This window comes from Papio anubis, chromosome 1 (genome assembly GCF_008728515.1).
Source record: "Papio anubis isolate 15944 chromosome 1, Panubis1.0, whole genome shotgun sequence".
Taxonomy (NCBI): domain Eukaryota; kingdom Metazoa; phylum Chordata; class Mammalia; order Primates; family Cercopithecidae; genus Papio; species Papio anubis.
The window spans coordinates 91,469,489-91,486,842 of NC_044976.1; the positions used below are offsets into that span (position 1 = coordinate 91,469,489).

General features: G+C 41.8%; 1 protein-coding gene and 2 non-coding genes across 5 annotated transcripts; all 3 read left to right on the forward strand.

Annotated features, from left to right (window-relative positions):
• The first annotated feature begins 6,846 nt into the window (after positions 1-6,846).
• RPL5 (ribosomal protein L5) lies at positions 6,847-17,319 on the forward strand. 3 transcript variants are annotated; one of them, XM_003892206.5, is made up of 8 exons: positions 6,847-6,958; positions 8,228-8,297; positions 8,386-8,501; positions 9,644-9,778; positions 11,633-11,835; positions 12,892-13,069; positions 15,951-16,039; positions 17,159-17,319. In XM_003892206.5, exons 1-8 carry the CDS (start codon positions 6,956-6,958, stop codon positions 17,256-17,258), a joined length of 894 nt encoding a protein of 297 aa, XP_003892255.1. In that variant the 5' UTR covers positions 6,847-6,955; the 3' UTR covers positions 17,259-17,319. The 3 variants fall into 3 exon arrangements, with proteins under 3 accessions (XP_003892255.1, XP_017800245.1, XP_021776553.1); XM_017944756.3 differs by having other exon boundaries at positions 15,954-16,039; XM_021920861.2 differs by lacking the exon at positions 8,228-8,297 and having other exon boundaries at positions 6,859-6,958.
• Positions 12,725-12,819, forward strand: LOC116272120. Its single transcript, XR_004180840.1, has one exon. It is a non-coding gene; the product is annotated as a small nucleolar RNA SNORD21 (small nucleolar RNA).
• Positions 16,118-16,248, forward strand: LOC116272135. The gene has a single exon (XR_004180858.1). It is a non-coding gene; the product is annotated as a small nucleolar RNA SNORA66 (small nucleolar RNA).
• Positions 17,320-17,354: the final 35 nt, after the last annotated feature.

Here is a 17,354-nt window from a genome sequence, read left to right on the forward strand (position 1 = left end):
TGCAGTGAGCCGAGATCACGCCATTACACTCCAGCCTAGGTAACAGAGCAAGGCTCCGTTTAAAAAAAAAAAAAATGAAAAGAAAATAGCAATCAAAGTGACAATGATTTACGTGGCAATATTAAAATATATAGTAATAGTTTCTGTGAAAACAATGAATGATCGCATGTGAACCATTACATTGTTTAAATGTGATATGTAAAAATCATGGTTCATTTCCAAATCTAAGTATTGCTTTAGAATTTTATTTAAAATTCCAGTTTATCTTCCTTCGGCAGAACAAAATTTATTGGAAATAATAAAACTATTTAGGAAGGACAATGGGTTGAACTTGGCGGCTCACGCCTGTGATCCCAGCACTTTGGGAGGCTGAGGCGGGTGGGTCATTTGAGCCCAGGAATTTGAGACCAGCCTGGGCAACATGGCAAAAAGAATGACAATGACCCAAGAAACATTATCTAATTTGGCATTACTATCTGTAGAACATAAATTATGTGATATCTTAATGATAACAACAAAGAAACTTTGCTGAAATGAAGACACAAAAAGGAATTTTTATGGAATACATATAATTATGAATTGTGTATGTCCTTATTTTATTAGTCATCCAAACATCAATAGCCTATGAGCAGAACACCCAGTCATAATTATAATTGTCATTGATATTTTGCTGACTTTCAGTCCCACGAAAAACCGTAGATTTACACTTTTCTTTTTTTTTTTCTTTGAGACGGAGTGTCACTCTGTCGCCCAGGCTGGAGTGCAGTGGGACGATCTCTGCCCACCGCAAGCACCACCTCCCAGGTTCAGGTCATTCTCCTGCCTCAGCCTCCCGAGTAGCTGGGACTACAGGCGCCCGCCACAACACCCGGCTAATTTTTTGTTTTTTAGTAGAGATGGAATTGCATTGTGTTAGCCAGGATGGTCTCCATCTCCTGACCTTGTGATCCACCTGCCTCGGCCTCCCAAAGTGCTGGGATTACAGGCGTGAACCACTGCACCCGGCCTGATATTACACATTTTTAAAAAAAGAAACAAAGTTTACTCTTTCTTTGGCTAATTAATTTTTCCTAGGTAAAAGTACAGGTTTAAAAATGTTTCAGCGGGGTGAGGGGGCTCACACCGGTAATCCCAGCACTTTGAGAGGTCAAGGCTGGAGGATCACTTGAGCCCAGAGTTTGAGACCAGCCTGGGCAACATGGCAACATTCTGTTGCTACAAAGATTTAAAAATTAGCTGGGCATGGTCGTGTGTGCCTGTGGTCCTAGCTACTCCAGAGGCTGAGGTGGGGGGAATCATTTTAGTCCAGCCAGGAGTTCAAGGCTGCAGTGAGCTTTCATTGAGCCACTATACTACAACCTGGGAGACAGTGAGGCCCTGTCTCAAAACAAACAAAAATGTTTCAGCTAGGCACGATGACTCATGCCTTAATCCCAGTGCTTTGGGAGGCTGAGGTCAGAGAATTGTTTTTGAAGCGGGTAGGAGTTTCAGACCACGTGGACAACTAGTAAGACTCTCTAAACGAAAAATTGGTGAGGTTTGGTGGCATGGGCTCAGGGTTCAGCTACCTGTAAAGGCTGAGGTGGTAGGATTCCTTGAGTCCAGGAGTTCAAGATTGCAGTGAGCTTGGCCGGGCGCGGTGGCTCAAGCCTGTAACTTAGTACCCTTAGAGGCCTAGACGGGCGATCACGAGGTCAGAGATGGAGACCATCTTGGCTAACACGGTGAAACCCCATTCTACTAAAAATACAAAACTAGCCGGCGAGGTGGCGGCTGTAGTCCCAGCTACTCGAGGCTGAGGCAGGAGAATGCATGTGAAACCCGAGGCGGAGCTTGCAGTGAGCTGAGATCCGCCACTGCACTCCAGCCTCAGCTACAGAGCAAGACTGGCCTCAAAAAAAAAAAAAAAAAAAAAAAAAAAAAGGTTGCAGTGAGCCAGGATCGTGCCACTGCATTCCAGCCTGGGCAACAGAGCAAGACCCTGTGTCAGAAAACGTTTCAAATTTTTTCCACTGGATTAATATCTATAAAGAAGTTTCAACTGTAAAGTAGTTGGCCCTATACACTCTCATGTAAAGCAAAAACCAATTACAAACAAAATTTTGTAAATAACATGATATTTTTAAAAATATCATGATTGACTAGTAAATATTAGACACATTTATTGTGTACAATGTGAAATATATATAAACTGTGGTATGGCTAAATAGAGCTAATTAATATATGCATTACCTCACATACTTATCATTTTTTTTTTTATGAGAACACTTAAAATCTATTAAGTGTTAAGATTTTAACACTTAAAATCTTTCTTAGCAATTTTCAAGAATATAATACATTGTTATTAACTATGGTCATCATATTGTACAATGGATCTCTTGAACTTATTCTCCCTAGCTGAAATTTTGTATTAAGATGTTCTTTGATCGTAATCATGAAAGTTGCTTGTTTCAATATATAACCAGCTAATCAGAGCAATAAGCAGGCACCTTAAAATCATAGTATATAGTTAATATCTTAGAAACATTTTCACATATTTGTGTTAAATCATCAAATAAATCATCAGTGCTAGAACTAAAAATTGCTGATTTTTTTTTAAACTTATAAACAACAAAACTTTATTTCTCACAGTTCCAGGAGGCCGGAAGTCTGAGATCAGGGTGCCTGCATGGTTCAGTTCTGGTGAGGGCCTCTTCCAGGCTGCAGACTGCTGACTCCTCCTTGTGTCCTCACATGGTGGAGAGCAGAGAGAGCTGCTGATTTATTTCCTATTTGTAATGTATGGTTGACATATTTGACGAAGATATGTTTTGTCTTTTTGAACTCATGAAGATATGAGTTCACTCCTTTTTTTTTTTTTTTTTTGAGATGGAGTGTCACTCTGCCACCCAGGCTGGAGAGCAGTGTCTCGATCTCAGCTTATTGCAACCTCTGCCCCCCACATTCAAGAGATTCTCCTGCCTCAGCCTCCCGAGTAGCTGGGACTACAGGCGCCCACCACCACCCTCAGCTAATTTTTGTATTTTTAGTAGAGATGGGGTTTCACCATATTGGTCAGGCTGGTCTCGAACTCGTGACCTTGTGATCTGCCCGCCTGGGCCTCCCAAAGTGCTGGGATTATAGGTGGGAGCCACTGTGCCTGGCCATATCTGAGTTCACTTTCATTTCAAATAATAAAAGCTATATTCTAGGAGAAATAATAAATAAGAAATAGCTCCCATTCTAGCAGCAGGTTTTTTGTTTTTTGATTTTACGAGACAGGGTCTTGCTGTATCACCCAGGCTGGAGTGCAGTGGCGAGATCATGACTTGCTGTAATCTCTGCCTCCTGGGTTCATGTGATCCTCCCACTTCAGCCTCCCAAGTAGCTGGGACCACAGGCACGTACCATCATGCCCAGCTAAAATTTTTGTATTTTTTGTAGAGATGAGGAGTCATCATGTTGCCCAGGCTGGTCTCGAACTCCTGACCTCAAGCGATCCACCTGCTTAGGCATCCCAAAGTCCTGGGATTACAAGGGTGAGCCATGTTGCCCAGCCAATGTTTTATTTTTTATTTTGAAATAATTTCAAAACCACTGATTGGGTTAAGAACCGTACAAAGAGTTTCCATATACCCTTCTCCCAAGTTCCCCGCTGTCACCATTTTAACACATTTTTGCCTTAATCTCTCTCTCTTTATATGCACATATATGTATATGTATATACATACATGTAATTTTTTTCTAAGCCATTTACTAAGAAAGCCACTTACTGCAACTAAGACTAAGTTGCAGAAATAATGCCCACTACTCCAAAATAGTACAGTGTGTATTACCTTAAAAAAAAAAAAAAAACTCTCATTCATAACCAGTCTACCTATGAAAATCAGAATTTAGCCAGGCTTGGTGCCTCACGCCTGTAATCCCAGCACTTTGGGAGGCCAAGAGGGGGCAGATCATCTGAGGTCAGGAGTTCGAGACCAGCCTGATCAACATGGAGAAACCCCGTCTCTACTAAAAATACAAAATTAGCCGGGCGTAGTGGCGCATGCCTGTAATCCTAACTGCTTGGGAGGCTGAGGCAGGAGAACTGCTTGAACCCAGGAGGCAGAGGTTGTGGTGAGCCGAGATTGTGCCATTGCACTCCAGCCTGGGCAACAAGATCAAAACTCCATCTCAAAAAAAAAAAAAAAGAAGAAGAATTTAATATTGATTCTTTACTATCACCTAATCCAGACTTCAGTAAAATTTCACTGATTGTTCTGACAATGTCCTTTGAACAAAAGAAATACAAAGCCTTCTTATTTCCCTTTTTCCTGTCTTGTCCAGGATGCAATATGGAATCACACATTGCAGACAGTTGTCATGTCACTTTGGTCTCTTTCAGTCTGGAATATTGTTTAGGCTTTCCTTATCTCTCATGATCTTGTCATTTTTGAAGAGAACAGGCCAGTTACTTTGTAGAATTATCTAAATCTGGGTTTACGCGTAGTTTCATCATGATTAGAATTGGTTGGTACATATTAGATAACTATTTTAGATTAGATTATGTAAATTTGGTAGGAAATGCTTTTGTGTTCTTCTCGGCGCATCAGGAGGCATATCATGTTAATTTATTTTTTCTTTCCTTTCCTTTTTTCTTTCCCTAGAGATAGGGGTCTTCTTATGTGCCCAGGCTGGTCTCGAACTCCTGGGCTGAAGCGATTCTCCTGGCTCAGCCTCCCAAAATGTTGGGATCACAAGTGTGAACCTATAATGTTAATTCATCCCACTGTTGGTGATTTTTAACTTTTACCACTTGAATAAGGTGCTGTTATCTGAGGATGCTGGACAATTACCCCCTGGCTCCTGGTGTCACCAACTGCACTGGCTGAGCAAGCCATGCTAGCCATAGACCCCTGACTGTGACCAAGGGGAACAGGTATACATATTTTTAATTTTCTTGTTATGGATTTATAAGGTAAAAAGGAGAGGGATAAGGATGATAAAGTATATTTAATTTAACATGTTATTTGTTTCATAACTTCTTTGTTTGGATTTTATTTTATTTTTTTTTGAGACGGAGTCTCGCTCTGTCGCCCAGGCTGGAGTGCAGTGGCCGGATCTCAGCTCACTGCAAGCTCCGCCTCCCGGGTTCACGCCATTCTCCTGCCTCAGCCTCCTGAGTAGCTGGGACTACAGGTGCCCGCCACCTCGCCCAGCTAGTTTTTTGTATTTTTTAGTAGAGACGGGGTTTCACCGTGTTAGCCAGGATGGTCTCAATCTCCTGACCTCGTGATCCGCCCGTCTCGGCCTCCCAAAGTGCTGGGATTACAGGCTCGAGCCACCGCGCCCGGCCTTGGATTTTATTTTTTATAGAGACAGGGTCTCACTATGTTTCCCAGGCTGGTCTCCAACTCCTGGGTTTAAGTGATCCTCCTGCCTTGGCCTCCCAAAGTGCTGGGATTACAGGCCTGACCCACCACGTCCAGCCTGCTTCATGACTTCTTTTTTTTTTTTTTTTTTTTTTGAGACGGAGTCTCACTCTGTCGCCAGGCTGGAGTGCAGTGGCACGATCTCAGCTCACTGTAACCTCTGCCTCCCTGGTTCAAATGATTCTCCTGTCTCAGCCTCCTGAGTAGCTGGTACTACAGGTGCGTGTCACCATGCCCGGCTAGTTTTTGTATTTTTAGCAGAGATGGGGTTTCACCATGTTGTCCAGGATGGTCTTGATCGCTTGACCTCGTGATCCACCTGCCTCAGCCTCCCAAAGTGCTGGGATTACAGGCGTGAGCCACCGCACCTGGCCTGAGCTACTGTGCCCGGCCCATGACTTCTAAATATTCAGATGAATGGTATGTGGGTCTTCCCATGAACCCTTGTCCTAAAACACGCAAAAGTTAGGAGTGGGCCTGTATCCAGGCAGACTTTCCTTCCTGATGCTTTTGCCTCCAATGTAAGCAAGGCCTGACCAAGACATGGAGCCCTTTTGGTAGGCTAATAACTTGATAATCCACCAAACTGAAGGTTTTTAAATATTTTCCATAAATACGAATTGAATACGTCTTTCTTTACACTTTCAAAGGTGGCCCTGCAAAAATAGAATCACAATTCCTGTGAGAAGTGTTTTAAGTTTTCTCCTCTAGAGCTCTGTTGACATCGGCCATAGTGGACTCTGTTTATTTTTCCTGTTATATAAGGAATTACAAGTTGGAATTAGAGGTAATTGGCACCCTAATTCTGATTTATCCTAGTGGCAGTGTTTTGGAGTCACTTAACCCTGTCATCCTGGTTGGCCGTACCTTCTTCCAGCTCTGATGGTGAGCAGCTGATACCCTGCTAGGTGCTGGAGAGTCAGAGGTGGACATCAGGGCCCACCCTCGGAAAGTTGACAGTCTGTGGTGGGCTGAAGCCGGTAGAAAGCTGCCGTAGGAAGGCAGAGGAGTGGCCCCTATCCCAGGCTTGGGGCTCTCAGGGAAGGCTTCCTGGGGGTGAGATGGAAGGGTGGGTCCGTTTGCTCTTGGACCAGGATGAGTAGCCCAGAGAAGGCAAGAGGGCTCCCAAGCAAACTTGCCCTATTTAATTTTTTTTTCCTGCTTAGAAAAGCAAAATACGTTTGTTATGAACAAAACAGAACAAAACAAAACAAAACAAAACAAAACAAAACAAAACAAAACAAAACAAAACAAAAACGCTGTAGAAAAGAAAGCGAAAGGCTCCACTAATCCTCCCTGCTCCTCCTCACCGCACGGATCCTGTGAGATACCCCGAGCGTTGGAACCTTGACAGCTTGTGCAGGCATTCACCCTCCTGCCAGCAGGGGGCGCAACGTAAAACGCTTTGTGGCCGACGCCTTCTCTCTTCCACACGTCACCGGCGTGACTGCCTGCGCTACATACTGCGCCTGCGCAAGGGTTGTGGCCCTTTTCCCCCCCTCTAGCGCCGCTGGGCCTGCAGGTCTCTGTCGAGCCGCGGACGCGGGTCTCTGTTCCGCAGGATGGTGAGTTTATGCCTCGGTCTCGGGGCTCTAGATACACGGAGGTTCCCTTTTCTTGTCCGTACGCCAGCCTAGGGCCCGTGTCGCGCGTCGCAGGGGCCGGATGGCGTTAGATTGCTGGCTGTGACTAGGTCGTGGCTGTGCAGCTCCCAGCGTGGCCTTAAATGGCTGCCGCCCGGTGCGCGAACTTGGGGGGAGGGGTTGGCGAAGAAGGGTAGCGAGAGCTTGGACTGCGGATTGGGGAGAAGGGTGAGTTTAGACGGCCTGAGTGGGGATACTGCCGTCTAGTGTGAAGGGGCGCTGGCAAGCGGCCTGGCGTGAGAGGTCGCAAGCAGTCGGCCTCAGCCTAGCTGGAGAACGCCGGAATGGAGGGGGGCTGCAGGTCCTCGGGTCCCGCTCGAGCTCCGAGTACCGAGTACTTCGTGGCTTTTCCGGGAGAATGTCGGAGCCGGCGAGTCTTTTAGGAAGCTTGTGCTGGTGGGCCGAGCAAGTGGCTTTGAAGCCGAAATTGTCAGTGGAGCTTGGAGGCGGAGGTGTTCCTGGGCCCCGGAAACTTCTTTAACGTGGAATACGTGCCTCCTGCCTCTTCCTCTGGAGGCAGTCGCCGGACGAGTTATTAATTATTGGGGTAGGGCCCCAAGGGTGGGATGAAATGTTGCTTTAGCTGATGGGAAACAGTGCTGTTTTAGTGGGGAATTATTGCTGAATGTGCTCTTACCCAGTTAAGCTTTGTGGCAGGTAATTTAGACTTTTGAAAAACATACGTGGGAAGCGAGAGAGGTATGTAGTTGTTATTTGAGGCTAGATTTTCGAAGTGGGACATAGCGTGTTCCGAACAGACTGACGTTTGGCGCCACTGACTGCTGTCTAGAGCAGTGCTTCGCAAAAGTTTGGCACAGTTGCTGGTGCTGGTCCTCGAAGAAAAAAGTACGGAAATTGAGAGCGTTTAAAACCGTTTGAAAGCAATGTAACAATAATTTTATACCTTTAAATGTAATAAATTGGGATCTGCATTTTGTATGTTTCTTTTATTCCATATTTCTCTAATGATTCGTTTTTATTGTGTTTTATAAAACTATCAGTCTGTGACATGGAAAGTAGAGGAAAAACATTTTTGAACCCTAGTTGCTTGTGAAACATGGGATTCTGCAAGTGACAGTTTGTTTTTGCTCTTGAAGTTCGAGTGTTATTTTGTTACATGGTTAATTCATGTCAAAAGTATCATAGGCTAAGACATTATCAAAGTTTTAATAACATCCTTTTTTCTTTAAGGGGTTTGTTAAAGTTGTTAAGAATAAGGCCTACTTTAAGAGATACCAAGTGAAATTTAGAAGACGACGAGGTACTGTCACCTTTTTGTGTTTACAATATTAATCTGCTTTGCAGATGCAGTGGAATATCTTTTCTAAAATTACTTTTTTCTTTCTCAGAGGGTAAAACTGATTACTATGCTCGGAAACGCTTGGTGATACAAGATAAAAATAAATACAACACACCCAAATATAGGATGATAGTTCGTGTAACAAACAGAGATATCATTTGTCAGGTAAGTTATATTCTAGACATTCCCCCTTTTTTTTTTTTTTTTACTGCTAGAGAAATTGTGCTTGGGAAGCAAAGCACATGGTGTGTGTGTTAGAAGGGCTGTCTAGCACCTCCAAAAGCATTCAGTGAATAATTTCTTTTCCTTTTAGTAAGTCTAGAATTGGAGCCTGGGAAATTGGTACTTTAAAAAATGCTCTTGGTTGGGCGCGGTGGCTCATGCCTGTAATCCCAGCACTTTGGAAAGATTGCTTGAGCCCAGGAGTTTCAGACCAGCCTGGGCAATATAGTGAGAGTTTTGTCTTCACAAAAAATGTAAGAAAATTAGCTGGGCATGGTGGGGCGCGCCTGTAGTCCCAGCCACTCAGTGGAAGGATTGTTTGAGCCCCGAGGTTGAGGCTACAGTGAAGTGAGATCACACCACTGCCCTCCAACCTAGGCGACGGAGCAAGAGACTGATTTGTTTTATGTGTGTGGGATGGGGAGATTAGAAGCAAGTAAGAAGTTCTTGCCCATCCCAATTCCAGTAGAAGAATAGGGTTTGTCCTTATTTTTCCTATATGGCCTTGTATGCCACTTAACCACTGAAGAGGTAGTTGCGAGTTAAACAGGGCTTTAAGCTTGTTCTGCTTATTCTTTGAAATAGGTTTTAATAAAATATACAAAGGTGGCTCCCGCATGAAAGACCTTTAGGAAGTGTCAGTTTGCTCTTGTACCAGGAGCACTCTCACTGGACTCTGAAAGCTAGAATCCTGGGCTTTTACAACTAGGAGAAATTCTGAGAGTTAAGATTTATTGATATTTTGTAGCAGGTAGGCACACCTGTGTTCTGGGCCAATAATTTGTTGATTGTGAAGGCATTGTCTTCCTCCGTACCCAAGTTCAGATAACTAAACATTAGGTTCCTGAGACTTTGCCGAATTTAGTTATGTTTAGTTCAAAAGATGATTGAAATATTTGGATATTCCTCTTTGACTTTTTAAGTACCTCTAATTTACTAGTAACCCAGCTAAGAGTCTTAAGCATTTTAAGTGATGCACATTTATGTCCATCAATGTTTTTTTTATTCCTTTGAAAAGAAATCATTAAGATGTAATGAGAGAGTGAAAGCAACAGATTACTAACCTAGTTTTTCTCTTACTATAGATTGCTTATGCCCGTATAGAGGGGGATATGATAGTCTGCGCAGCATATGCACACGAACTGCCAAAATATGGTGTGAAGGTTGGCCTGACAAACTATGCTGCAGCATATTGTACTGGCCTGCTGCTGGCCCGCAGGGTATGTACAAGATGACTTTAATTGATGTAGTTTGTGGCTCATTGCTTGGAGAGTTTTCTGTAAGATGTCTGTAAATGGATAAGATAGCTTCAGTTGTGCTTCAGGAGAGTGCCTGCTTCCAGTTTTCTGCCCTGTTTATGGATCTATCTAGGTCAGCTCTTTCCAATAAACTTTTCTGCAATGACACAAATCTGTAATTTGCTGTGCAGTGGTTTTGCCACTAGCAACCTGCGACTGTTGAGTTCCAGCAGTATATAAACTTGTATTTGAAAATCTACTTGGCTGGGCATGGTGGCTGAAGCCTGTAATCCCAGCACTTTGGGAGGCCGAGATGGGTGGATCACGAGGTCAGGAGATTGAGGCCATCCTGGCTAACATGGTGAAACCCCATCTCTACTAAAAAAAAAATAGAAAACACTAGCCTGGCGTGGTGGTGGGCGCCTGTAGTCCCAGCTACTCAGGAGGCTGAGGCAGGAGAATGGGGTAAACCCGGGAGGCGGAGCTTGCAGTGAGCTGAGATCCGGCCACTGCAGCCTGGGCAACAGAGCGAGACTCCGTCTCAGGAAAAAAATAAAAGAAAATCTACTTGTAGCTAGTGACTACTTGCTACTTAGGTATACATTCTGGATGTTGGCAAACATTAAAAATGCAGACTTGTGGGAACTCCACTCTAGACCCTCTGGAATCTATATTTTGATAGTATGTACCAAGTGATTTATATGCACATTAAAACTGGAGAATCTTCGCTGGGCACAGTGGCTCAAGCCTATAATCCCAGCACTTTGGGAGGCCGAGAACGGTGGGTCACTTGAAGTTAGGAGTTTGACTAGCCTGGCCAGCATGATGAAGCCCTGTCTCTACTAAAAAAAATAGAAAAAAAAAAAAAGGCGGGCATGATGGTGTGTGTGCTGGTAGTCCCAACTACTTGGGAGGCTGAGGCAGGAGAATCACTTGAACCCAGAAGGCAGAGGTTGCAGTGAGCTGAGATCACGCCATTGCACTCCAGCCTGGGCAACAAGAGCAAAACTCCGTTTCAAAAAAAAAAAAAAAAAGAGAATCTTAGTGTTTTGGAGAGTGGTCACTGATAGGAAGATTCATTTTTGTTCTAAACATTTTTCCATCTGGTTGGCAGTGTTTGCTGTATATGCTCTATTTTGCTAGCAGATGAAGATGGGATTTTGCCTTGTTTTTATTATCTCAGTTTTTGACCTGGTTTTGCAATGGAATTGTTAAGCATGTGCATCAAGGTTGATGACACAGCTCACATCATTGGTTATAAACAACGTTTGAATGGAGAGGACATTGTCATGAGGACAATTTGGTTTAAAGGCACTACTTGTGGAACCATACCTGGGCGACTGTGTACCAGCAGAGGAGTGGCTCAGGTTAACATAATGTAGTTGGAGAATAGAGCCACGAATGATGCTCCTTTTGTCCAGGATTCTACCCTTAAAATTTTACTCCAGATTAAGTTAAACTACATGTTATGGCATCAAAATATTTAGTTGATGAATTATTCTAAGCAAATATACTGGATGTGGAGATAACCTCCCTGAGTAAGTATAAGAATCAAATTTATGCATTTTCATTGATTGCTGCATAAGTGAAGTGTGGACATGTAGCAAAGATGTAGAAGTCATAAAACAAAATTGTTTCAGGTGAAATTGAATGTTTTAAGATTCTTTTTATAGCATTTAAAAATTCATGACCAAGTGGATCTGGTGAAAGGGGTGGGTGTGGAAGGAAATTTTCTTTTCCAGATGTCAGTGGTCCTTACGGTTATGACATAAGCTATTTTAATTTTAGAACAGCTTGAATAATTCAAACCAGCATTTACGTTGGTTTCTTTAATAGCTTCTCAATAGGTTTGGCATGGACAAGATCTATGAAGGCCAAGTGGAGGTGACTGGCGATGAATACAATGTGGAAAGCATTGATGGTCAGCCAGGTGCCTTTACCTGCTATTTGGATGCAGGCCTTGCCAGAACTACCACTGGCAATAAAGTTTTTGGCGCCCTGAAGGGAGCTGTGGATGGAGGCTTGTCTATCCCTCACAGGTAAGAATACTATTTAAGATCTTGGTGCCTGGATTCTGGTACTTCCCTGTTTTTAACTAGTTGGGTTGTGGGGATAACTGAATTAAAGTAGCTATCATTGAATGCCTCCTGTATGCCTAGGTACCATGCAGGAGAAACCTGGTAGGGCAGGAGGGAATTATAGCCCATTTTACAAATTAAGAGTCAGAGGCTCAGAGTTATTTGTCCAGGTTTTTCGGGCCAGTTAAAGAGATGGGATTGAAACCACTACCTTTTGCATATGACTTAATTTTTATTAGCAATGAGCAACTCCATCCTCTTTCTCCATGTACTTTCTTTTTTCAATCAGAATAAAAATGATTTGCTGAATTATGCAAAAAGGTGGATCCTAGAATTTGATAAGGAGTTTGAGGAAAAGGCTTATGAGAGATTTCTAAACCTGCAACTAGGAATAAGATTGTAGGCCATTTTGGGAAGTTAAGTAGGTTAATTTGTAGTTCTATTGGTTTAATGGTATTTTTTATTGTTGAGTCTATGCATCTTGATTTATTAACTTCTTAGGAACATTTTAGTATTTGGTGATTTAACCAAGAAATAGTAATTTTTGGTAAGCCTAAAATACAGCCCAACTGAAATTTTGCTTTTATGATGTGGAGGTGGGTGGGGGGAGTTAGTTGCAAGTACACCAAGAGCATTCTCACTTGACAATTTCATTAACTGTGATCTTGGACAAATCACTTATTCCCATATACCCACTGAAAATTAAAGGATTTAGAGTATAAGTTTTGAAACTCCTTCCTGTGCTAATGTGCTAGATAACTAATTTTGCGTGGTAGAAAGCCTTGGTAATGGCTTTTAAAGGTGTTTGTAGCATGAATTTCATTTCTGTCCTGGAATTCAGAGATGAGCTGCTGAATGATGATACCCCACTAACTGAGCAGTCAGTAGTTGGTCCTTTGGTTGCATATGATGCGATAATTGTTTCAAGACGGGACTGATGGCAGCTACTGAAGTAAATTCTTACTCATAAACTAAGTTAAGTGAGTCTATACTAAAATATGAATAACTTTATTTTAGTACCAAACGATTCCCCGGTTATGATTCTGAAAGCAAGGAATTTAATGCAGAAGTACACCGGAAGCACATCATGGGCCAGAATGTTGCAGATTATATGCGCTACTTAATGGAAGAAGATGAAGATGCTTACAAGAAACAGTTCTCTCAATACATAAAGAACAGTGTAACTCCAGACATGGTAAAACATTTACCTAAAAATGTCTATATTGGTTAATTTATAGAAATAGGTTTATTACTTGTTTTGGGGGCAGGTAACATTGTTATATAGGCATGTTTCAGGGTAGTACTGAGCTAGACGTGTCAACATTCTTTTAGTAATCTTTTAGATCCTCAGGTGTGGGAGACTTCAAGTATCTGAAGATTTGGCTACCTTTTATGCTTTGGCTGTTATGTATTTGTAAATGTCATTCCTGTAATCATAGTTGTAATCTGCTTTGTTTGATAGGAGGTGCTAGATAATAAATTTCACTTATTTGGTAGCATCTGGGAGGGAAGCTCTTCGTAGCATATGTGTGCTATATTCTGGGCTTTCCAGTTATCTCAGACATGTACACAGGAAAAGAGATTTGATCACTGGGTTTGCATGATGTTGTAGAAATGAGGGGAGTCATGTATGCAAGAACCAGTCCCAAAGTGCTGGGCTTACAGATGAGAGCCATTGTGCCTGACCCAAGTCCTTTTTTGTTAGTGTGTAGTAGCTTCTATTTTGGATAAAAACAGAGTTGTAGTTGGGAAATGATCACTTTCTGTTATTTCTATGCTTTGGACACAGTGTAAAGGCTGAATAAATACATAGCTTGAGTTCTGAGTTAGGAAAAGAAGAGTAGTTTTTTTATCAGTAATGTAGGTGCACGTTAATTTTTACTGCGTTTTATTTATTTGTTACTTACGACTTCATCCTGGTAAAGAAAAGAGGTCATTTACTTTTAGATTATGATTCTGTTAGTCCTGCAAAATCTACTTCCTAACCTATATCTTGATGTAGTCATGTCATACTTGCTCAGAACTTTCAGACTCACAGTTTGTGCTTTCAGATGTTTACTTCCTAATGCTTTCCTGTATACATGCCTTCCTTCAGCTAGACTACTTTTTGGCTAATGTATTTTTCTAGCTGGCTCATTAATTTTATCTACAGTGGCCTCTATCCTTCAGTGTGCCTGCTGAAATCCTATGCAGACATCTGATGTGTCTCCAACAGGACGTGGTCTTTATCTGATTCATGGCATTATCTACATGTCTACTTGTCTGATGTCTTGGAAGGAACTGGGTTGCTTAGATTTGTTGAATGACTATATATGAAGTCATCAAATGGATTCGTTATTTGTTAGTGAACAGCTATAGTAGAGTGCTAAAAGAGGTAGGGAAATTAACTTTCAAAATGGGTATAGGTAGTTGAGGTTTCAAATACAGTGAGCATTTTTGCATTATTTTCCTTTACTAATAATCTTTATGCAAATACATGTAGTAATCACATCTCCACATTGAATGAATAATTTTAGAGACCTGGATTACTGTGACATAGTCTGTAGTGGGCTATAATTATTAGGTATTCGGAGAGTTGCACTTTTTTTTTTTTTTCCCCAGTGAGTTTTAGAACAAAATTGCCCTGGCAGGGCATGGTAGCTCACTCCTGTAATCCCTGGACCTGGGAGGCCGAGGCGGGCAGATCACTTGAGGTCAGGAGTTCGAGACCAGCCTTGCCAATATGGTGAAACCCTGTCTCTGCTAAAAATACAAAAAGTAGCTGGGCATGGTGGCTCACTTCTGTAATCCCAGTGACTCAGGAGGCTGAGGCAGAAGAATTGCTGGAATCCTGGAGGTGGAGGTTGCACTGAGCTGGGATTGCGCTACTGCACTCCAGCCTGGGCAACAGAGCGAGACTTTGTGTCAAAAAACAAACCAAAAAATTGCCCAATAACATACCTAATCAGTTGGCTTTTCAGGAAAATTTCTGACGTCTTTCTGGTCCTAGAGGCCTTATATTACCACCAGATACTAGGGATTGGTAGTAGTGAAAGACAGAAGAGGTCCTTGGTACATAATGCTGGGAATTACTTTAAAAGGCCTGTGAAATAAAGATGGAAAACAAAATCCTGGGGATTGTGGGATGACAGATGAATTTGCTTGTTGGCCTGTATCCAGTCCTTGGTCTCAGTTAAGCTATGTCAGTGTTGTGACTCTTGGTCACATACATTAATCATCTTAACTGATACTTTTGGCACTTGTTCTTGAATGAAAGAATCTAGGCCAGACAGCATTTTAAAATGAGAAGCGCAATATTTCTGCCGACAAAAATTTGGAGTGACTCAAGAAATGTGGCTGAATTTCTCAGAAGTACCTGCAGATTTTTCTTTTTCTTTTCTTATTTTATGTATTTATTTTTTTGAGGCAGGATCTTGTTCTGTTCTGTTGCCCAGGTTGGGGTGCAATGGCACAATTATAGCTCATTGCAAACTTCTGGGCTCAAGCAATCCTCCCACCTCAGGCTCCCGAGGTAGCTGGGGTTATAGGTGTGCATCACCATGCCCTGCTAATTTTTTTTTTTTTTTTTTTAGTTTTTGGTAGAGATGAGGTCTGATTCTGTCACCTAGGCTGGGGTTCCAGTGAGCTGTGATTGTGCCACTGCAGCCTTGACTTCCTGGACTCAAGTGTAGTTCCGCAGCTGGGACTACAGGTGCATGCCACCATTAATAATTGCCACTTGGCTAATTAGTTTTTTTGTGGAGACAGGTCTCACTGTGTTGCCTTAGCTGGTCTCAAACTCCTGAGCTCAAGTGATCCTCCCACTTCAGACTCCCAAAGTGCTTGAGATTACAGGCATGAACCACCACACCTGACCTGATTTTTTTTTTTCTTAAGATGGAGTTGTATGAATAGCGATAATTCACATTGCATAAGGCAAAAATTGGGAATTTATTAGAAGTTAGTGTTTACCAACATTGATTTAGTTTAGTTCCTTTTGAGAATCTGACTTAGAAGGACAAAATAAGTTATGGTTGCATTAATATAGTAGGGCATATGAAATGAAACCAAGTACTGTTTGCTTTCCTTTGTTTCAGATGGAGGAGATGTATAAGAAAGCTCACGCTGCTATACGAGAGAATCCAGTCTATGAAAAGAAGCCCAAGAAAGAAGTTAAAAAGAAGAGGTACGTCTTTTTTTTTTTTGGTCTTTTCAAGAAAACAGGTTGGGAGTGGTTCCCACGTGGGGCAGACTTGGTGTAATTGTGCAAACTCGATCACTAGCTCTGCATGATGTGGCAGAAGCGAAGGGAACCAGGTTTGCAAAAGTAACTGTGGTGATAGAAATGTGTTAGCCTCAGACACTACTGAGGTGGCTTTCTATCCTAGTACAGTCTAAGTACTGGTTACTGCATTTTTTATTGGCTGACAAAAAAGTTGCTTTTTGTTGCTCTTTCATGTTTTGATCTTTAAATGGAATAGAAAATAATACTTGATGAACATGTAAGCATAAAGTGATGTGATGGCCTACAAATACAATGTGTAGTAATCAGTGTATTTAACATTCACCTCAAATACTTAACACTTTGTGGCAAGAACATTTGAAATTTATTCTCTTAATTGTGAAGCGTACAATACTATATTATCATGCTGTGCAATAGAACTAAAATAAAACCATATTCCTCCAGTTGGAGGTTTTATACTTGACTATCTGCCCATTCTTTGCACCCACCACCCCCACCAACCTCTGTAACCACCATTCTTCTCTCTACTTCTGTGAGTTACATTGTTTTAGATTCTATATGAATATGAAGTATTTGTCTTTTTGTGCCTGGCTTACTTCACTGAGCACAATATTCTCCACTTCCATTCATGTTGCAAATGACAATTTCCATCTTTTTTAAAGACTGAGTAATATTCCATTATGTATATGTATACCACATTTCCTTTATCCATTTATCTGTTGTTATTAATATATAGTGCTGCAATGAACATGGGAGTGCCACTCTCTTGGACAAACTGATTTCAAAACATGTGGGCAAATACCTAGAAATGGGATTGCTGGATCTAACATGTCTTCTATTTGACTTTTGACCCTGTGGTAGTAGGACATTATAGAAGTTGGGGTTTGGGAAAGTTAGCTTAAGATCATACATAAGTAAATGTATTTGAACTTGGATTATTTAGCCTCCTTGTGATTGCAAAGTCTTGAATATTCTCTTAAACTTTATTAAAATTAAAATTTTAAATTATTCTCTATTCTCTTCAGTTATGGTTTAAAAAATATATATTCCTATCTTTTGTAGGTGGAACCGTCCCAAAATGTCTCTTGCTCAGAAGAAGGATCGGGTAGCTCAAAAGAAGGCAAGCTTCCTCAGAGCTCAGGAGCGGGCTGCTGAGAGCTAAACCAAACAATTTTCTATGATGATTTTTCAGATAAAGATAATAAACTTACAGACAGAAACTACTTCTGTGTTAAGCTCTTATTCTTACGAACCTTAT

Bases quoted from the DNA above. Each gene is read 5' to 3' on its own strand.
- RPL5 (XM_003892206.5), top strand. The intron at 8,502-9,643 runs GTAAGTTATATT...CTCTTACTATAG, and splicing joins ACAGAGATATCATTTGTCAG to ATTGCTTATGCCCGTATAGA. The intron at 16,040-17,158 runs GTACGTCTTTTT...TATCTTTTGTAG, and splicing joins AAAGAAGTTAAAAAGAAGAG to GTGGAACCGTCCCAAAATGT.